The 22,848-nt window shown below is 42.7% G+C and overlaps 2 protein-coding genes across 2 annotated transcripts in view; both read left to right on the top strand.

The window, feature by feature from the left end:
* The window catches only part of IFT74 (intraflagellar transport 74), a 315,492-nt gene that overhangs the window by 137,461 nt on the left and 155,183 nt on the right, over positions 1-22,848 (top strand). The gene's annotated exons all lie outside the window — the stretch shown is intronic.
* Positions 1-22,848, top strand: part of TEK (TEK receptor tyrosine kinase) — a 112,738-nt gene that overhangs the window by 28,989 nt on the left and 60,901 nt on the right. Inside the window, exons 2-3 of the mRNA XM_084898265.1 lie at positions 12,803-13,114; positions 22,108-22,218. Of these exons, the coding sequence (XP_084754391.1) occupies positions 12,803-13,114; positions 22,108-22,218 (423 nt within the window). The remainder of the gene's footprint in view (positions 1-12,802; positions 13,115-22,107; positions 22,219-22,848) is intronic.

Below are 22,848 nucleotides of genomic sequence, written 5' to 3' on the forward strand. Positions count from 1 at the left end.
CCTTACTATAGAATATGAGGTCCAAGTTATTTTTTGCAGAACATATTTTCAATTAAAAGAAATTGTTGACATTAAAATATTTTAATAATGAATTTTTTTTCCTGTTCAATTTCCTTGGTCTTTGTAGTTATTAGATACTGATGGTAGATTGATTGGTATAGTATTTACAGTTCTTCATTTTTTTGTTTTGTTTTCAGTGGGAAGTTGGGAGAGGCTATCCTTAAAGATGTGAGTCAGATGACAAATTTAAATCTTAAATACCAACTTCAGAATTAAGAAGATGCATTTCCATTTCATGATGTTACTTCAGAATGACCACACATTTGGTGTATCTTATAGTCCTTTGTTTTCTTTAATTCAAAAACAAGTGTAGCCCTAGCTGGTTTGGTTCAGTAGATAGTGCATCGGCCTGTGGACTAAAGGATCTCGAGTTAGATTCTGGTCAAGGGCACGTACCTCAGTTGCAGGCTTCTCCCCAGCCCGGGCCCTGGTCAGGGCTCATGCAGGAGGCAACCAATCGATATGTTTCTCTCACATTGAGGTTTCACTCTGTCTTTCCCCCTCTCTTCCACTCTCTACAAAATCAATGGAAAAAATATCCTTGGTGGGATTTAAAAAACACACAAAAAACACATAGTGGGTTTGAATTTTCAAATTGAAAATTCAATTTTCTGCAAATTTGAATTGTGCAAAATAATTAAACACAAATTTCTATTATCTTTGAGATTTGAGCTGAATCTTGGAAGATATTGGACTGGGACAGATAAACACATACAGTATAAGGAAGGGCGGCCTCGGTAGAGGGACCGCACCAGCAATGCCAGGAAAGGAAAGCCTGCATAGAGCTGGGGGCTAAGGAAACTACAGGCACTAAAATCTTGCAGTTGTTCAAGTGAGAGAAAATGAGGGGGTGAAAAGGAGTTGAATGTGACAGTACAGAGCTAGAATGGGCAGAATATGGGGCTAAATAGTGAGAAAGAGGGAGTTGTTGACAATAACTTAAAAGATTTAACCTTCTGGTATTGAAAAGGTGAAGGTTTATGAGATGAGAAAGGGATGATTAAGAGACTATGCTGAGTTCACTCTAGACACACAGCATTTGAGAGGCCTATGTAGGTATCCAGTAGGCATTTTTATACCGCATGTTTTTATAGCTGGGAAGAGGTTGGAACTAGAGACCTAGATTTGAAACAAGTGATAACTGAAGTCCTGGGAGTTGGTGAGATCACTGGGAAAGCGGAAATGGGGTCTTCCGTAGTACTGGTCAGGCCATAGTCACTGGGCTAAAGCCACGGCCTCTTGCTGTGTTTTGGCAAGGAGGGTGATGGGAAATTGGATCCAAAAGAAAGCTGCTATTTTAAATTTCTGGTGTTACACATCGAGGACTCACACATTGCTAATGGGACGACCAGAGTGCTAAGGTAAATAGGTACCCAGTAGAATAATCCACCCAGGAGACTGACCGTGCCTGCTCCCGGCCGGAAAAAAGGAAGAGCGATGATGAATTTGAACACTGTCCCGGATGTTTTACATTTAAGGTCTCATTTAGTCATCACTGTTGCTTATTTTGTCTCAATCAGTTTCCTCATCTGTGATATGGAGATAGAAATGACTAATTCAGATGGTGGTTGTGAGATTAAATAAAACAATGCATGCGAAGTATCTGAAAAGTAGTAGGCATTAATAAGTGGTAGCTATTATATGACTGCCAATGACTTCATTCATGTGTAATTGGCACTGCTACTGAAAAACAGAACTAGCAGATACTGGTAATTTGCAAATGGCGCTTCTTTACAGAAACAGCAGCTCTAGGGAGGTGCCAACGGCCTGCTTCAGGGTTGGGAGAGGAAGTACAGAACTGGGCTTCCATCTCCTGACAAGCCACAGAAAGTGTGGTTTTATCTATCTGGTTATCAGACATCAGCAGAAATGTTACTTACATAAAGGGATCAGCTGACAAATGAGCATTGCTTGAAACGAGCATAGATCTGAAGGTGCAAGGGAAGGAGCAGTTATCTAACCCGAATAGGGCAGTGACGAGAGAGGACTACCATCAGCCTGTGGCTTCTGAAGATGGCTCGGCAGGAAGGGAGCTAGGAGAATAAAAACCCTGTCCACACTCTCCTCCTGCCTTGTCTTCTGTTGCATCTACTGCTGAACCCGAGTGGACATGGACAGCTTCGCAGGAACCCAGGGCTGGGTGGAGGATTTGGAGAGCAGCTAGAGAGGGGTACACCTCGTCAAAATGTAGAGAAAAACCAATGAATAGCTGAGACTATGCTGGCTGCTAAATTTGACTTAAAAGTGGACCAGGCCCCTGCCCACACTATCTCCAACACTGAATGAAATTGCCTCCTGGCTTTCATGTTTTTGGAACTGCTTTCCCTCAAGTGACGGCACAGACAGGCGCTGTCTCCCTGTCAGCTGCCAACGAGTCTGAGTAAATCTCACACTGACGACTTGAGATGATAAAGGAGCAGCTGCTCTCATAAGCCACGGGAGTGATAAACTGCCCAGCAGCTGCTGCACATAGGATCTGCTATTCCTTTTAGGTACCACATCTCTGCTGTCCAGTCCATCGGACACAGCCCCTGACCTGTGGCACCTGGAGGGCTTCTCAGGGGATGTGAAGGTGTGAGCCGAGCCTTGGAGGCTAGTGGCAGTGCTCCAGTTGAATGAACATGGACAGAGAAACGCTGGAGGAGGACAATGAGAAGGAGACAGCTCATGCAGACATTCCGAGGATGCTTCCTTAGGAAAAGTTCCCAACGTGTTGAGGATGAGGTCATGGACACCGGAATGAATGTGAGCCTGGCAGGGCCCCAGTGACGATGGCACTCAGGGTTTCCCAAGAACCCTTTGCTAACGAAGACACGTGGATTAGCATCTCTTGGGTCCATTCAGGCCTGCAGTGTGATGGGGGAAACTGACGTAAGATGTAGTTGGAATTCCACCTGGCAAATGTATCTGTAATTTGGAAATAAGTATACAGAATTGTTTTAAACACAGGAGAGGGAATATGGCCAGACAACTGATTCCCAGATAGGTGGATCCTAAGCATGGAAATAGAGCACGTGAGGCCTGGAGGACGACAGGTCCCGGAATTGTGCACAAGGAATAGATGTGAGGCTGGAGGGCCCTGAGGCCGCTCCTGCTACGAAGTTAAGAGTGGAATCCCTGTGGTGAGCCAGAGGGGTTGATGCTTCCGAACTGTCCTATTTCAGAGCAAAGAGCAGCCAAGTGTAAGAAGCGTGCTTTCATAGACCATGATGACAATGTGAGGAAGGGTTCTGGTCCAGTGACAGGCGGGGTAGGGCAGGCTGGGGGTCAGCTTTGGGGTAGGTAAGAGGTCCCTTTGAGAGTCCAAAGGCCTGTGGAGCAGAGGGCTTATGATCATCTCCCTTAACCCCCAAGGCTGCCAGCCCTCCGCCACGCTGCTGTGAAACTGCTCTTCCCGAGTCAGCACACGTGCAGGAGCAGGTTTCCTGTCGAGGTCAGTCCTGAAGGAGAGGGGCAGGAATCAAAGGGCCTCAGAAGGAAACACAAGGACTCTTCCTTACCTCGAGGTGGGCCTGTTTCCTGCCCATGTGGGTTTGAAGTGTGAGGCGGGTGGGCACAGAGCAGGACACAAAGCATCAGCAGTTCTTCCTTCTGTGGGTGCCTTAGCTCCAAGGCGACTCCCGCCACCCTGTCCTCTGGGGCTGATGCAGACCACTGTGTCCCGCAGACTTACTTCATCCAACCGGCTCCATGCCGAGGCCACTCAATAGCGCTTCACACACAGGTCCGTGGCTTAGATGTTATTCCCCCCTTTTTACAGATGAAGAAAAGGAGACAGAACTGCAAGACCAAAGCTCTGTTGCCTTGATGGTACCAGGCAATTAGTAATTCACAAACTAGTCACCTGGGCGTAAGGTATATTACTTTCAATGACTGTTGAATTCTTCCAGTTCAACTGAAATTAGTGGCATGGTGCTTGGAGCGGAGGAGATGAAGGTGAAGGAGGCAGAGCCTTTTCCTCAGGGAGCTCCCTGTCTAGGGAAGGAGATGGACATGTCAGTCATTAATTAGAATGCTGCCATTAGATGGGTTAGTTGTATATGCTGTTCTAAAATTTAAAATCTGTATTTTAAAATTACAAAAGAAATCCAGTACTGGGTATGGAGAGCAATCAGTGAGCATCACAGTTTTCCTCATCCACCCCGATCCCTAAGCCTGGCGATTTCATTAGCCAGAGGCAGCGCTGAGAGCGTGTTGGTGTATGACTGCTGCAGTGGTATCTCATGTGCTTTTAATTAGGATTTCCCTAATGGCTAATGATGTTGATCATTTTTCTGTGTGCTTATTTGCCATCTATATATGCATCTCTGGTGAACTGTCTCAACTCTTTTGTACATATAAAATAATTTAGTTTTTTTTTTTTCTTGTTGAATTTTGAATGTTTTTTTTTTAAAGTTTGCAGAATACAAGTTACTTATCACATATGTGATTGAAAATATTTCTCCCAGTCTATAGTTTGTATTTTAATTTTATCAGTGTTTTTCATAGATCAAGGTTTTAAATTTTGATATAGAAAAAATATTGGCAAATTATATTTTATGTACACTTTGGTGTCATAGGTCAGAAGCCCAATATTATGAAAACTGGTCTCATATTCCAAAAGTTTTATATTTTTCCATTTTACATGACTTATTTTCAGTTAATTTTTGTATAAGGTAGGAGGTTTTAGTTTAGGATTCATTTTGTTTTTGCATGTGGAGGTCCAATTGTTCCAATATCATTTGCAGAAAAGACCAACTTTCTTCACTCGATTGTTGGAAGGTATGTTCTTGATATGAGTTGGTATAACATCAGTAATAATTTGTTAAAAGAAAGAATTTGGAAATTGTCCCCTTGACCAGGAGTTCAACCAGCAGGCAGGCCAGCCAACTGCCCATGTCTCCTCCCCCTGGCCAGACTGGTCGAACCCCACCCATGCACAAATTCATTCACCGGGCCTCTAATACATACATACGTATACACACACACACACACACACACACACACACACACTGAGTGGCCAGATTATTATGCATTCAGAGGTCATATTCTGGCCACTCAGTGTATATTATCTATATTATAAAAGGCTAGTGACAGGAATGCTGGAACGACCAAACAACCGGTCACCATAAAGTGCATGGAACACCTCTCAGTCATACCCCCCGCCCCCCCCTCCCCCCCCCAGCCCACAGGCTCTTGTCGCAGCAAGGTTGGTGGCCTGTAGACAGGTGGAATGGGGGGCGGGTGGGCGCAGCAAGATGGGCACGGGGAGGAAAGTGCGGAGAGCTGAGTGCAGCGAGGCGCACACTGGCCACACGATTTCACGCACTAGGCCTCTAGTGTAGTATATAATATACCATGTTAGCTTTTTTCCCTATGTGGTATCATCTGAGATCGTTTAGAAAGGCTAACTCCCTTCCTTTGTCTTGCTCCTCTTAGCAACTATCATGATCCTGAACTTATTCCATCACAGACTCACTTCTTTGGTTTGCTCTTTCTCAGTGGATTGTCACTTTAAGCTATTCTTGGTTTCCATGCAAGCAAATTGCTTTCTCTGTTGCAAGGTGAAGATCAGGATCCAGGAGTTAAAGAAGTTGTTTGATTCTGTCTTGAAGGATGCAGACATCTGGTTGTCAGAGTGGGTGTGCATGTCTGGGAACTGTAAGGGCGGCTGGGAAGTTGGCAGGTGACTAAATCAGGAGAAGAGCCCAGAAAGAGAAGGTGGCTTGGCTCCACCTACAGCTTCCTCTCACATCTACTACATATTCTGAACCTGGATGAACATGGTATGATTAGAGAGAACCCCTCTCCCAAGTAAACTGGGCAGGAAAGATTTGAAGGCAGCAGTGTAAGGCTTGGGGGAACTTCATTTCCGGACATTTCCCAACTCTCTGTCTTGTACCCTTTTCAGCTTTTTGGTTGCCTCTCCTCTCCTCAATGTCTTTCCTTCCTTGCCCCAGTTGCTATCAAACTCCAGGATTCTCTAGGAACCATCCTGCCAGATTTGTAAATATTCCAAATTCCCTCACGTTAAATTCCCCCCCCCCCTATTTATACGGCTAACCTGGGGTGACGGAAAGAGTTCGGGAGAGAAATTGGCACTTGACGGCTGGCTTTGCCACCATCCTTTGTGTGACCATTGACCAGTCTCTTTCCGATGGCCTCCATTTGCCCTCTATAAAGTGTGAGACTTGTACCGAGCAATCTCTAAGAACCTTCCCAGTTTCAGTAGTCCCTGATTTGGTGGTACCATGCTTCCTCCTGTCCCACCTCACAGAATGGAATTAGGGTACATGTGAGCTTTGTTAGTACATTTAGTGAGTTCCCACTGTGTGGACCTTCTATTTCCTTGAAATAAAAAGTTTCCTGCCAACTGACTGAAACGAATTCTAACTAGAACATGTGTTATTTATCCTGGATGGAAAATTTCTGGTGTTCGAAGGTGGGGAGAGGATGCCATTTCCTCCAGCAGACAGACGGTCCTAGTTGGCTGAGAGGCGGGGATGGGAAATGGGCATGTTCTCTGGGCAAACTGGCTTGGCACAGCTCCTGGGCAAGAACAGTTTGTTGCTAGAGAGACACAGCCTATTCACATCACGGATGTCCCTGTTTAACTCCAAACTCCTAACTATACAATCAGAAGTTAAGCAACTTCCTTTAGTTATTTCCAATCTTGTGCGTTTTGGTATCATCTTGTTAATTACCCAGTATCTTCTTGGAAGGAAACTTGAGGATGAAGTTATTGCTCAGAGAGTTATTACATACATAAAAGGACCAGGGAGAACAACCTCAACAACATAAAGATGGAAGTTTTGGAAGCATGCTTGGGGACTGGGTTTCTTCAGGGGAGACAAGAAGGCAGAGAAGATGCCAAGAATATTCTAACAGAGGATTGACATACAGAAATGGCGCCCGTAGTTCTTAGGATCCAATAAAAAGAAATTAATGCCAACTTTAGGATAAAATTAAGAAAGAATATTCTAGAAGGGAGTCCTATTAAATACTTATTTATTTTCAAAACCTTAGTATGTGTTTGGGGAAGACTTTTCTGACTATCTCCTCATAGCCCTTTCTCTTTGCCTGGGTAATTCCAACTCTCCTTCAGGCCAGATGTCACTTCCTCAGGGAGACTCACCTGACCCACAAACCCTTTACCAACTTCTACCAAGTCGGATTAAATTCACCATTGTGTTATTCCATAGCACTTTGTAATTCTCTCTCATGGTACCTATTATGGTTCCAGTGTTATATTTACTTATGTGCTTAGTTTTACATGTGTGTCTTTAGCATGTGCCTGTAAGCTACATGAAGGATAAGATCATATTTGTTTTATTCAGTGCTATGACTCCAGAGCCATGTGCAGTACCTACCACCTGGGAGGTTGTTAATAGACCTGCTTAGTAAAGGGATGAAAGTACATATAAATGACTTAATGAGAGTTTTTTTTTGTGTTTTTTTTTTCTTTCTTTTTGTTTTTTAATTAAAGAGAATTTTCCCTTTTGGACAGTATAAGCCAGTGGTCAGCAAACTGGGGCTCAAGGGTCACATGCGGCTCTTTGGCCCCTTGAGTGTGGTTCAGTGTTAGAACCACTTCTTCAAAATAGACTCACCCAGGCCGAAAACCGACTTCTGTGCATGGGCCACAAAGTTTCAATCACTCTGTGTTTTCCTGAACTTGGTATTTTGTGGAAGAGCCACACTCGGCCAAATGTGGCTCGCAAGCCACGGTTTGCTGACCACTGGTATAAGAAACAACTAAACTAAATCCAAATAATCCAACCCAATATTTGGGGTTTCTTTGCTTTGTTGGCTCATTACTTAGGGTTTTGGTTCCAGATTACTTTTGGCTAAGAACCTTTCAGTTTATTGCCCAACCCTTGATTTCAAAAATACTTCTGGCCAAGCTAGTGCTCATTGGGTAATGCCCATTTAAAATATTTAAAATGTAAAGTATCTACTGCTATCATAAAGGTGGAGTGACCAAGCACAGCCTTGAAAAAATTTTAAACATAGTCAAAGCAGACTTCCAAGAAACCATACAGACAGTTGTTCTGAAGACCTGTGACCTTATTCCAAACACACAACACTGAAACTCCACACAACACTGCAATTCTCAGGCGATAAGAAGCACAATGAAATAGCCTCACTGTGCGATATTTAACCTGCTTTTTCCTCTTAGCCTGCCAGCACTTTGAAGAGCAGGAAGCTGGGTTCATCAGAGCTTGACTACCTGAACTTTAATGTGGGAGGAGAAGGCTGATTGCAATAAGCACGTTGTGCTGCAATGAAATGTATTTTTATTGATGTTTATATTCATCCTTTTGTGTGCTTCATCTGTAAAAAAAAGTAGTTAAAAGTGATGACCTCGGGGGCTTTATATGTTGTTATTTAAGCAGATCATTTTTTTCCAAAACAGTGGTTGGCAAATTCATTAGTCAACAGAGCCAAATATCAACAGTACAATGACTGAAATGTCTTTTGAGAGCCAAATTTTTTAAACTTAAACTATATAGGTAGGTACATTGTTATTAACTTTATTAGGGTACTACTAAGCTGGCCTTTGCTAAAAATTCAAGGGGCCAAAGAGCCGCATGTGGCTCGCGAGCCACAGTTTGCAGACCACTGTCCTAAAGGAAAGCAAGGTAAGTCCAAATGTAAAAAAGAAAAGCAGGTTCAGGACACTCACAGCTCAGTGAGTGTCCAGAACCTGCTTTTCTTTTCACCTCCACCATTCTAAAACACTCTTTAGAAAATGAGAAATAACTCCTTGAAGCAGTTTAAAAAACATGGCCCTGTCTCTAATTTCTAATTCAGTTTAGTTTTACTGTATGGGTGATGATTTAGGGCCACAAGGGCTTATATTACTATTTTTAAAGAAAAATATTTTTGTGTCTTGGCTAACAGGCCATTACTCAAAGCAAATTGAGTACAAGGAAATATAAATGCAAATACAGGATTTAAACACTATTTTGAATGCACGACAATGTGATTTAGTAAGAAAACATTACTCTAAGGATTAGATGCTGATCACAAAAGAAATACAAGGAACAAAATGGCATTTTAGGATATCGTTATGCCTAGATTGTGGTGAGCAATCATTGGTTAACTTGGCAGATGCTGTGCCTCCATGGCAAGCATTTCCTTGTGAAAAAGACACATCTCATGTAAAGTATTGGAGAGTGTTTACAGGATCATTACTAAGGAAAAATAGTATGAATCCCCAAAACATGTACGATGTTTGAAATTCAGGATGATCTTACTTTTACTTATAGCAAACTCTTAGCCTTGATGATAGACATGAAAATTGAACTAATCAATGACTTTGATCAGAACCTTTCAGACTATGGCTGTGATGAAACAAGTCAGTGAGACTAGAGAGAATAAAGCTGTCATTTTAAAAAGGCATTAGGTGTGAGCCCAGGTGGGATCAGTCTTTTGGCAATTATTCTTAGGAAAATGTCCCCAAGACGAGATTTGTTATATGGCACCCGCCATGCAATTGCAGTCATAGAACTCTTTCAAGAAGCCACAGGCCAAAGCTGCACCCAATGCAATAGGGCCTCTATTCCTCTGTTTCTTTAAGAGGTGAAATGTGGCCACCCTCCTTATTAACCCATGTTTTAAAATTTTTTCCAACATTGTGGAATGACATCACATTTCTTATTATTAGTCCAAAGAAGAGAGAAAAAGAAAATGCATTGTTTGGCTGCAATCCAAGGACATTTGGAGAGGATGCAGGAATAAATGTTGAGAGACATATATTTCTATGGCTCTTGATTTCCTTCCAAGTGTGTCTTAAAAAAAAATATATATATATATATATATATATATATATATATATATATATATATATATAATTAATTTCAGAGAGGAAGGGAGAGGGAGAAAGAGATAGAAACATCAATGGTGAGAGATAATTATTGATCAGCTGCCTTCTGCATGTCTCCTACTGGGGATTGAACCTTGACTGGAATCGAACCTGGGGTTCTTTCAGTCTGTAGGCCAATGCTCTATCCACTGAGGCAAACCAGTTAGGGCCAAGAGTGCATTTTTAAGTGATGGGCAATGATGTTTACATTTTTACATTTAATTTTATGTGTAGGTAATATTACAATGGTTCAAAAGCCAGCATACATATGCATACATGTGAAAAGCCTCCCTCCCATCATTGTCCCCCAGCTGCCCAGTTCTCCCCTAAAGGATCACCCTTGTTCTTAGTTTTATGTATCACCTTCCAGAAATTATTTAGGCATATCAAGTACAAATACGGATTCTTATTTTAGGAAAACTAAGTTGATGATTTTTAAGATCTCTCCCAGGAATCTGGTAAGGGTTTCTTCTCATATTCACAGCAATATACAAAACCTTTTTGTTATTTTATTGTAAATGGCATTACGAAGGACAGAGGACTCACTGGTAGAAGAGGACTTCCTATAACTGGCATAAAGGTAATGAAGTATTGTCAAATTCAGACTCTTGGATGCACAACTTTCCTATCCCAGGAAGTAAAAGGAGAGAACTAGGGGGAACACAAGGAAAACGAAACCAGATCAATATCTAGAAACAATTGACAGATGACGTGAGGTTGTCTCTTCAAATCAACGGCTTGTTCTATTATTTCCTAAAGTCATTAAGTAAACCATGGCCAGTGCCAATGCAGTTCAATGAGTTCAGAGCAGATCCCTTGGTTTTGGCAAGTCACTCAGTTGGCCCTGGAAATGGGGCTGGTAAAACCTGGGCTGAGAGAATCCCAGTATTTCCTTCCTCTCGATGACTCTCTGGGAGCACACCTGGAATGAGTGTGTAGGAGATGAGGTGGTGCACCCGCAGAGGCAGGGCCAGATGTGCATGTGGAAAAGGAGCTATGCTCAGGCATTATCTGTGGAGGCTGTGATTCTGCTGAGTGTCCTAGCTCATTCTCTCTTGCAACATTTTTCTTCTCATAACCTCTGTTCTCTTTCTCAGGATCTTAATGTTATCAATGAGGTTGAAAAGCAAGCGAGGTGCTTCAGAGTCAGGCTTGGAATCCCACCCACTCTGCTCAAGGTTTCCTTCCTCAATCCCATGTGTTGAGCTAACAGGACAAGAAAAGAAGAGTAGCCTCTAACTCTCACTTACATTAATATTTAACTTTTATAAATTCTTCCTAATTAATCAGATAAAAATGAACTCTTGGTAGATCCATCCTCAAAACCTCACTACATACATCAAACATTGGCAATTGCCATGAAAAAACAAATTATTTGAGGACTTCATGGCAGGCACAATGCTTGGCAAAAGTTGGCATTCAAAAAAGATCTGAAAGATGAATTCTAGTGAGCTCAAATCCTCACCAACCTTTCATCACCTTTCTATGATATTTTGTAAAAACTGTAACATTTGCTTTTCCCCCTATAAACTTATTAATTATCAAACCAGTCTTTTGAATATGGGCAACCAAGTCCATTTAGATTTAGGAGAGCATTTAATTTTTTTTTCCCCAGAGAGGAAGGTAGAGGGAAAGAGAGAAATAGCAATGATGAGAGAGAATCATTGATTGGCTGCCTCTTGCATGCCCTCTACCAGGGATTGAGCCTGCAACCTGGGCATGTGCCCTTGAACAGAATTGTACATCGGACCCTTTAGTCCACAGCTGGTGTTCTATCCACTGAGCCAAACTGGCTAGGGCAGCATTTTCATTTTTAACTTCATTATTCTAGAAGTGAGAGCTAAGTGAATAGGTAGACATGGGTCAGACAGGTCTGAAGTAAAATTTTTCCATTCATCCACCCACCAATCCATCCATCTAACAAATACATCTAAGTTATCTATATGTTGAGACTAAGCAGGATGTTCCTGTCTAAATCAATGTGAACAAAACAGCTTCAATCCTCATCTTTTTGAAATTTACAATCTAGGGGAAGAGAAAATAAATAAAATATTCACACATTATGATAAACTTTATGAAACAAACAAAAAACTGAATTAGAGGCTAATGGGATGAGAATGGGAAGATATTATAGATAAGGCAGATAGAGAAGCCATCTATGAGAAAGGCACTTGAGCTGAGACCCAAAGGATGGCATAAGTCAGTCATGCAGAGTGCAGAATAGTATTCTAGGCACAGGAATCAGCATGTACAAAGACTTTGAGGCAGGAAGGGGTATGGTGTATCCAAGAACTGAAAGACATCAGATTTGAATTTCACCTCGGACTTCAACAGCTGGAAAAGATTGAATAAGCTACTCAATATTTTTAAGGTTTTATTTCTTCATATTTAAAAATAAGGTAATAGTACATATTTCACAGGGTTGAGAAAATTTAATGAGCATTTAATGAGCTAACATGTACCTTGCTTGAATCACTTTACAGGGTACACAAAGATCTCTGAGTCTCAAGTTGGTCCTCATCATCCAATGTGCTTGACCTCCTATTCAGTAGTTTTGGGAATTAACCATTACTGGAGCTAGAGAACATCCTCCATCCCTGGTATTTCCATGTTCAGCAAGGGGGTGGGGGGGCGGCTGGCCTGGTGCCACCTGCTCGCTGGTCCCACCCCATTGACTGGTTGTTCTGCTGTTTGGTCGATTTGCATATTAGGCTTTTATTATATAGGATAAGTTCTTTGGTTTATCTCTTTTCATCCCTCCAACTGCACATCGAGGTTATATCAGTCTTTGGAACTGATTCACATGGCTTCTTTTAGGGCTTTGTAAGCAGCAGTTTATCCTTTGGGCCATGTTAGTAACCTCTGTCTTACATTATGCTCCCTCTTTCCTTCTAGGCACAGTGGACGGTGCCATGGACCTGATCTTGATCAATTCCCTACCTCTTGTGTCTGATGCTGAAACATCCCTCACCTGCATCGCCTCTGGATGGCGCCCCCATGAGCCCCTCACCATAGGAAGAGACTTTGAAGCCTTAATGAACCAGCACCAGGATCCACTGGAAGTTACTCAAGATGTGACCAGAGAAGGGGCTAAAAACGTCCTTTGGAAGAGAGAAAAGGCCAGTAAAATCAATGGTGCTTACTTCTGTGAAGGGCGAGTTCGAGGAGAGGCAATCAAGATACGCACCATGAAGATGCGCCAACAAGGTAAGATGTCCCTTAGTTGTGGCACATAAGGCCCATTGACACACACACACACACACACACACACACACACACACACACCTTTGGTGTTGGCAGCTGCTCACTCAGGGGCTAGTATGAGCTGCCTAGGCATAGCTTCAAGACCTTGTCTGCCTAGAGACATTGCTATCTCTACTATACCAAGCATTAGAGAGAAATGAGACTATCCAGGCCAACTTCCTCACATTCAGCCCCATTCACTAGACATTGTGCATAAGATGAAGTGAAATATATGTTCTAAAAAGGGATTCACAGCCCTATGGAAAAATGAACATGTTACATGTATGTAATGTAAAAGTCATAGCAATGAGGACAGCTGTACTCTGCCAGACTGTTGGCTATTTTGAGCTTTCTCATTGACTTTTTTATTTGATTCTTTATTTATTTTTGCCTTTCCTTAAACATTCTTAACAGAAGCTAATGATTTCAGGGGAGAAATATGGTAGAGATAAAAAACTAAAATGGACGAAAACAGTTTGGCTTAGTGGATAGAGCATCGGTCTGTAGACTGAGGGGGTCCTGGGGTCAATTCTGGTCAAGGGAATGTGCATTGGTTGTGGGCACATACCTGGTGGGGGGTGTGCAGGAGGCAGCTGGTGGATGTTTCTCTCTCACCAATGTTTCTAGCTCTCTTTCCCTCTCCCTTCCTCTCTGTTAAAAAAAAAAATCAATAAAATATATATTTTTTAAGAAAACTTAAATGGTAACATCTATCAAAAATGGAATCTAGTTGGTTATGGGGGTGTCAGTTATCTACTGCCACAGGAATACTGTGCAACACAACCACAGACCACAGAGGCATTCGACCATAAGCACTTATTGCTTGTGGGTGTGACTAAGTGGCTCTGCTGATCTTGTCTGGGTTTTCTCGCACGTAAGGATGTTGGTAGCTCATTAGGTTGGCCTTGGTTGGGCCAGCTTGACTCTGTTCCACATGCGCATGACCCTAGGTATGGTCTCATGGACATGGCAAAAGTGCAAGAGAACAAGTGGAAACACTTGAGACTTCTTGAAACCTAGTGTCAGTATTATTCATTCTCATTTCTGCCTCATTTTATTGTCCAAAGCAAGTCTAATCGCTGAGCCTAAATCAAATGGGAGGGCACTACCGGGTGACGTGGTGAAGAGTGTGGCTACAGGGAGGGATGAAGCACTGGGCCTTTTTTGCTCATTAGGTTGGCCTTGGTTGGGCCAGCTTGACTCTGTTCCACATGCGCATGACCCTAGGTATGGTCTCATGGACATGGCAAAAGTGCAAGAGAACAAGTGGAAACACTTGAGACTTCTTGAAACCTAGTGTCAGTATTATTCATTCTCATTTCTGCCTCATTTTATTGTCCAAAGCAAGTCTAATCGCTGAGCCTAAATCAAATGGGAGGGCACTACCGGGTGACGTGGTGAAGAGTGTGGCTACAGGGAGGGATGAAGCACTGGGCCTTTTTTGCAGGCTGCCATTCTTAGAAAGAGATGAGGACTTAATTTTAGAAGAGGAGCACCTGGGCCCAGCTCACAGAACACCAAGACTTTGAAGGAGCATATTGAGAGCCTTCTGCAAGGCTCTTCTAGCACAGTGGTTGGTAGACTAAGGGGCCAAAGAGCCGCATGTGGCTTGCAAGCTGCAGTTTGCCGACCACTGTCCTAATAGAAGTGGGTCCTAAGCTCAGTCTTTAGGGCAGCCCACACCTGGATGGCAGTTGGGAGGAGATGCTGCTGTAATGATTCTGTTCTGCCCTGAGGCTCCCAGGACCAGATAGGCAGCTGGACTTCTGCATTTCTAACAAGGTCCCAGGTGAGAAGCTTCTCTTGGCAGCGTACACACATTGAAGGGTAGAGTAGGAGCCCAGCTGGGGTCCACCTGATAACATTGCTTTGAATTTTGCTAAGGGTGGTAATTAAAAGATTCTAAGGTCAAAAGTGCTAAAACCACTGTTCATTACAAATGAAGGAAAAGGTTTCTTAGCAAAACTGTTGTGCTCCCCTTTGACTGACACCAGGGCGAGTGGGAAAAGTGCACGGCAGACATTCCCAGGAACGCAGCTCCCTGCGAGGGAAGAGAGGTTGAACAAAGGGATGTGAGGTGTGCCAAAGCTAGCAAGGTGAAAAGTCACCTCTATTATGTTTCACATGTGACATTTGGGATTCCACTGGATAAAGAGTTATGTCCTTCTGCTGATCTGTGCACATTCTGGGTGAAGAGAATCTGAGACGGTGCCCTAATGGATTCACAGGAATGAAATGTGAAGTGCCCCCGGCCCTTTCTGGGTGTGTCCTGGGATTGTCCTTGCCAGTGTGTAAATAAGGACCTGTAGAGCATGTTAGGCCAGAACAGTGGGAGTCAAAGCCCAACTGCAATGGTCCCTCTACAGAGAGTCCAGGTCAGCACAGAGAAAGGAGAGGGCAAAGTCACTAAATGAGGCACCAGCAGGCTTAGGTAGTGAGAACCAGGTGAAAGAAGATGGCTTGTGGATTCATCTTCACCTGAGTGTTAATTCATTCTCCAACTCTTCCTAGCTGTGTGGCCTGATTTTCTATAATCTGTGGAATAGGCATAATATCTTCAAAATTGTCTTTTAAGTTTTAAATAAGATAAGATGGTATAGGCAAAAAGCTAGTTCCATGAGTGCACTTAAAATGAGATATGATGCCCTAGCCGGTGTAGCTCAGTGGCTAGAGTGTCGGTCTATGGACTGAAGGGTCCCAGGTTCAATTCCAGTCAAGGGCACAGGCCCAGGTTGTGGGCTCGATCCCCAGTAGGGAGCATGCAGGAGGCAGCCGATCAATGATTCTCTCACATCATTGATGTTTCTATCTCTCTGTCCTTCTCCCTCTCTAAAATCAATAAAAATATAATTTAAAAAATTTAAAATAAGATATGAGTTGCAGAGTGGATGTGTCCTAAAAATCTTGTGTAAGGGAGACATTGCAGAGTACTTTAGATAGTGATGACAGCAGTCTGTAAATGGTGGGAATGGATTTGATGCCCAGTGATTGGGTTTCAGAGCCGGTATTTCTGGCCACTGCACTACCCTTTGTGTATCACTCTCAGTGTCCACCTCTCTCTCCCTCATCCTGGGCACTTGTTTTATGAAGTACTACCACTTCAACGGAAACCCTACAGAGCAACGCAGGGCACAGCGTAGAGGTACAGGAACGGAAGTCACCATACGTTGGTTTGAGCTTAGCTCTGCAACAGAATTATATGACCCAGGGCAAGTTACTTAATTGAAATCATAGTTTCCCCATTTGAAAAAAAAATGATAGAGACTGAACCACATACACTCAAGAGTCAAATGAGATCATTAGTGTTATCTGGCTCACAGCAAATGTTCAATAATTATCATTATGGTTCCGTGGGATAAGCAGAAATTTAGTGGGGCTATTAATATTCCCACTTGATTGTGAAAGATTTTCATATCATCTACTTAACATAATTGTGGAGATTTATCTAAAATAGAAAAATAGGTAGTACTTTCCTATATTTTAGTAATAACAGCTCAGGCCATTGAACTGATTCTGTTTCTTTTGCTGACCATCCAATGGCTGAAATATGGTGTGAGCAAAGGGATGTCCTTCATAGTGAACCAGGAAAACCTCCAAAACTCTGTCTTTGTGGCAATATCAGTTCCCTGGAACAACATCGTGGGAACCGCGAAGTGCCTGCCCAGGGGCATAGCCGGATAGCATCAACACCGCCTCAGTCCTGCCTGCTGCTGACTCCTGCATCTGGGAGGAAGTGGAAAATCCATTTGAGATGTGCCAAAACATGGCTTAAATTGGCTCTCGCACTCCAAATGGCCAGCCTGTTTTTATCAATGGCCTCATCCAAAAAAGTCAAACGCAGTTTATTCAGACCTTGCTGGAGATTTCATTTGGGAGTGGGGAGGTAGATCTGACTTTAGAGACATTTTCACATCCAAACATCTGTTTGGGTGTTCCATCGGAAGAAGCAGGTGATTTTTCTTCCTATTTTCATTTGAGAAAAAGCTGGATTTAAGGACATCAGACTTTCCACACATAACTTGTGAAGTGGAAAGAGGTGAGCCATTTTTATCTAAATAACACAAATGAACATGTTGAAAGCATGAGGGAAGTAGGAAAATTTGAAATCAGATTCACTCATTTATTCTTTCATTCCACAGGTGTTCTTCAGCCTTTATTTGTGCCACACATGGGAGATGCAATGGTGTTAACACTTCCCAAGTTCTTCCTACTTATATTCATTACTGTGCAATCTAGTCTTTTCCAAATGCTTATCTCCTGAGGACTATTATGATCCCATATTAAAAGAGGAGGCCTGTTGCTATTGTAATTTAGGTACACTCGCACACCTGGTTCCCATTGTTGGACCTGGGATGGTTGACACAGGCCTGACTCCAGAGGCCAGACCCGGCCCACCTCGTGCTGCCTTCCAATGGACCTGCCCTCCTGGAGCTCAGGCCAGTAGGGGCAATACCGTAGCAGTGGCACTTCACTGGGATCCCAGGGGTTGTGTAAAGCCCCTGGAAAAAGTGACAGCTAAGTGAAGACTGAGCCCCGGCCAGTGTGGCTCAGTTGGTTGGAGCATTGTGCCATGCCCTGAAAGGTCGAGAGTTTGATTCCCGGTCAAGGCACATACCTAGGTTGTAGGCTGCATCCCCAGTCAGGGCTTGAGCAGGAGACAACTGATTGCAGTTTCACTCTCACATTGATATTTCTCTCACTCTCACTCGCTCTTTCTTCTCCCTTTGTCTCTCTAAAACAAATTAAAAAATTAAAATAAAATAAATGAAGACTGAATGAGAAGGAGTCGGTGAGACATAGGGGAAATGAAGGAGCAGAGAGAAAGAAGGAAATTCACAACTTAGATGTGAATGATCACACGGTCTGTTTGAAGAACTTCATATATTTTAGAATGTAGACTGGCCTGGATGCAGGCCTGGATATGATGAGGCTGGTGTTGGGGAACAAATGTGGACATCTGGAAATTGTGTGTTAACTTTCACACTTACTCAAAGTTAGGAGGCCCTGAGTAAGGGACTTCGTTACCCTTAACTCTGTCTCCCACGTTGGTAAATTGGATATCCTGTTTGCACAGGGCTTTGTGAAGTTATACAAAACTAGAGGCCCAGCGCACTGCCTGCTGCTGGCCAGGACCTTCCTTCTCCTGGCTGCCTGCCATCGGCAGGGGCCTCCCTTCCTGTGGTTGGCCAGCTGGCCCCGCCCCCTGTTCAAACTCCAGTTGAGGGGACAATTTGCATGTTAGGCTTTTATTATGTAAGATAATAATGAACATAAAAGTACATCTTATTGTTCCAAGTCCTTATCATTAAAGAACACAACGGAAATTTTCCTCAATTATTTTTCATCCTTGAGAAACATTTTTGTTACTCCATCTATTTTTCTTCTCCAGCCCTAAAAGGAACAGTGAACTGTTTTTTAGTTAAGTTCTTCCCATGAAGGAGCTCATCCCAGTGAACCTGAGCAGCTCCTCCTCTTGTCCAGGCCTCAGCAGTCTCCTTTAAGACAAGGTACTGGGACCTGAAGCCTTTTGAGTACTAACCTCTGAAAGGTCTCTTCCATGAACTTTCTGTGTGGTCTTGGACAGGTTACATAACCTCTGTGTATCTTAATCTCTTTATCTGTAAAACTAGGATCATTGTAATAGCTATCTCACAGAGATATTAGGAAAATTCAAGTCCTCAGCACAGTGCCTGGTGGCAGTAGGCACTGTTCAAAGGTGTTCATCGTTTTCATGATTCAGTCAAGGCCCACCCACGACATTATGGCAAAGCTGGGCTCCTGGGTCATCAGCCTGGAGATGTGGGTGCAGGAGGCGACAGGCTGGGCAGCCGGGACTCTGGCATGGCTGTGTTCCTACCTGAGGGGAACAGGGAGCTCAGAGAGCACAAGGTCTGGAATAATAGCCACAGCGTGGGGAGAGAGAGAAGCTGCCTTGGGGTGGAGTGTAGCGGGAAGTCTCGGTTCCTTTTCAGAAACAATGCTGGGCGAGAAGTCCCATGGTCAGCTAAACAGGCAGGGGCAGAAACTATAAACAAACCACAGAGAAAGGAACAACATGAAGTGGTCGGAAAAATTATCCCAGGAGCCCAGGAGCTTGTGGCAGAGAGCGAGTCACATACTCCAGGACTGCGGGAGGAAGCGCCTTGTCAGTGTGAGCCCGCCCTCCAGAGCCCCGGTGCCCCCAGGCCTGCTGCCCTCCTACACGGCTGGTTCAGGTTGGTTCATGTCAGTCAAGTTGAGAAAGCCACCACTCAAGTCCATAGTACAGAAGTCGGCACAGCAGTGCTGCCGTTGATTTGTTTGGGAAGGATACTGACTTCTAAGCACTGGGGACTTGGCATATATCACTTAATATTCCCAGCAACCATTGAAGGTAAATATTTTTTCTTCCAAACTATGGATGAGGGCACTGTGGTGTTCAGAGCTTAAGTAGGTTGCTCACAGAGGCCCAGTGAGTGGCAGAGGGTAGTCTCAAGCCAGGACTGTCTTACGCCAGGGCTCACAGGCCTTTTGACTTACACCAGTGGTCGGCAAACTGCGGCTCACTAGCCACATGCTGCTCTTTGGCCCCTTGAGTATGGCTTTTCCACAAAATACCACGGCCTGGGCGAGTCTATTTTGAAGAAGTGGGATTAGAAGTTTAAGTTAAAAAAATTTGGCTCTTAAAAGAAATTTCAACCATTGTACTGTTGATATTTGGCTCTGTTGACTGAGTTTGCCGACACTGGTACAGCATTCTCCTGTCTGCACCAAGGCATCTATGGCAGAGTCCTGGCTGGGCACTGTGCCTTGGTCAGCAGGCACAACAAGCAGACAGACCTGAAGCCCGGATGCCGAGTGTGGGTCAAAGGCATCCTCTGCCCTCACAGGGCAGCTCTCTGAGCTCTTAATCAGCTTCTCAAGCCGTCCATCTAAAAACCACAACGTGGGGATTCAGACATTCAGTAAAGGGTGTTTTGCACTGATTTCTAATTTAGATGGATTCTAGCCAGAGAATCCATCTAAATTAGAGTCTTTGAAGAATTTAAGTCTTCATTATTTATGGAGATGTGCTTTGTGGCTTCATAGCGGGCAGTATGCTTCACAATAGCCTATATTCAGATAGCTACGTGCAGGGGTCCATGAATATCCAACAGACCTTAAATCGTGTTATTCCAATCTTTATTTGTCCTCACTGACTTTGGGTCCATTTGATTCATCAAATTTTGAACATTTCTACAATGTTTTTGGAGTTGGCACTTTCTTTGTTTAATTGTCAGTTTTTGTTTCCTGGTTTTGAAGTTCTGCTATTGGGGGCACGTACAAATTCAGGGTTATTTAACCCACCTGGTGGATTGTGTCTTTTTCTCATCTCATAAAGACCATCTTGATCCCTAAAATTTTGTTTTGGCTTCAGAATAGCTTTTTTTATTCAGATAAAAATATTGCAATATCAAGCTTCTTTTAGTTATTAGTGTAGTATATGTTATTCTGTCCCTTTATTCTTAGTATTATATGTCATTACACTAAATGTGTAATTCATGGAAAGAGCACATAGTTACATATTTATATCTATTACATTTATTTATTCTGAGGATCTCTGGCTTTTCACATCTTACTATGTCTTTTCTGTATGCCATGATTTTTCTTTGTGATTTTTTCCTCCTTTTATGTCCCTGTTTGCTGCCATTCTCTCTGCCCTCAGTATTTAAGAAAGTTATAGATGTTCTGTTTCTCTTCTTTTAGTGGTTATTCTTACATTTTCTATGTTGGCCTACTTTCCATGTCAGTTATGCCTCAATAAGGCTGGAACTTTAAAAAGTGGCTTAATTTAAAGCCTAGAGTTATTTCCCTCTTATTCTGTAGTTGTGATTCTCTGTAGATTATGGTGTACGTTAAAGGAACTCAGGAACTGTTGTAGCTGGGAGGCTGCAACAAGATTTTGTTCACACATCTTGTCTCATACATCTAGGAGCTCATGCAATACTTTGTTCCAAGCTTAACACAGAGACAGACGTTCCCAAAATTATTTTATGAGCCAAATCCACAATAACTTCTCCAGTTTCATCTTAATACTCCAGTCCCATGATATGTCAGCTCATATATATCTAACTAAAGGGTAGAAGGCAAGATGTTGGGTCTTTGTCTCATTCTTCAATATTCCAATATTTACACCATTCATAGTAAGTGCAGCATTCTACTGAATCCACTTGAGAAATGCTTGAGGCATTCTAAAGCAATGAAAATCTCTCAAAAGAGTTCTATGTGGATCATGAATAAAGACATCCCGACATTTAATGAAGTGATTTTGCTTAATGTCTAATCATGGTGTTTTCAAAATATATGTAGTAAAACTGTGCCTTTTATTTGTAGTAATTTTCAGTAACTCTTGATATTCTTTCTACATGGGTATGTTAATTTTCAGCAGTTTAATGACATCTTCTTAAAATAGCAATTCTTATTTTTTGTAAGGATATAGCTAATTCTAGGTTTGTAATTAAAAAAAGGAACAAGTCCTCCCCACCCCCAATAAAAAGAGCAATGAGAATCATTTGAAGCAACAACAACCTAAAAGGACCCAGAGAAAAGCCATTTATCTGGCCATTCATATTCTAGTCCACTTAGAGGAAACTTGCTAAGGATTGCAGGAGGGCAGGTTCATCGTTAATATCAGGTTTTAGTTTAGTAATAGATATTAATCAATACAAAGTCCTCACCTCCCTAGCTAGTTACATGGAAAAATGTACATATGTATGTTGTATGTATATACTTATATTTTTACAGAGGAAATAACCATTCCTTTCATCAAATTCTTTGAAAATGATATTACTTTAAGAAAGCCACCAGCTACCACTGTTTTAATACCATGAAAACCAGCTGACAGCTGCCCAGTGCCAGCCCTCACCGTCTGAAGTTCAAATGGTGGAGAAAATATGCAACCTCATTTTCTCCTTTGTTTTTTCTCTCTCTTTTAAAAGCTTCCTTCCTACCATCTACTTTAACCATGACGGTGGACAGGGGAGACAACGTGAACATATCTTTCAAAAAGATGTTGATTAAAGAAGAAGACGCAGTGATTTACAAGAATGGTGAGTCTGTGCTTTGCTTCCTTTCAGAGCCATGGTGTAAGACACAGCTAGCACACTGCACATTGGGTCATTATCTTACTGCTGTCTTAGGAGCAGATGCTGGAAGTAAAGCTAATATGAAGCAAGCTAACCAAATTATATGATAGAAGCTCTCTTAGAAGATGTTTTTGGTGGCTCAATCAAGTAAATTCAAGATTCATAGACATATATGAATATACAGTATGAATTATAAATGTACAATAAACCCCATCGTGATGTGACAAGTGGGGTTCCAGATTCTGCCATATAAAATGTTTGCTTGTTTGATTGCAAAGTTAATAAAATGCTCAGCATGAGCCTGGAGAGCCACTGGCAGTTGTCCTGGGGCCCTTACCTGTGCAACCCAAATCCATTTCTGTCCAGCTATGGTTTGGCACCACTTGGTGGCGAAGACCAGGTCCAGCTGAAATATCGCTGGGGCTTATTCTGAGTTCTGTGGATGGATAAGACTTCCAGATTAAAGTAGTGATTCTAGGTATCTTCTGGTTAATTGATTAGTTACCATTTCCCACCCAGATTTGCCCGCTTATCTCTATCTGCAGCAGGTAAGAACTTTAGCCTCCCCACATCTTCCTGTGTTTGGCAGTAGAT

The sequence above is a fragment of the Pipistrellus hanaki genome (assembly GCF_964339955.1).
Source record: "Pipistrellus hanaki genome assembly, chromosome: 11".
Taxonomy (NCBI): domain Eukaryota; kingdom Metazoa; phylum Chordata; class Mammalia; order Chiroptera; family Vespertilionidae; genus Pipistrellus; species Pipistrellus hanaki.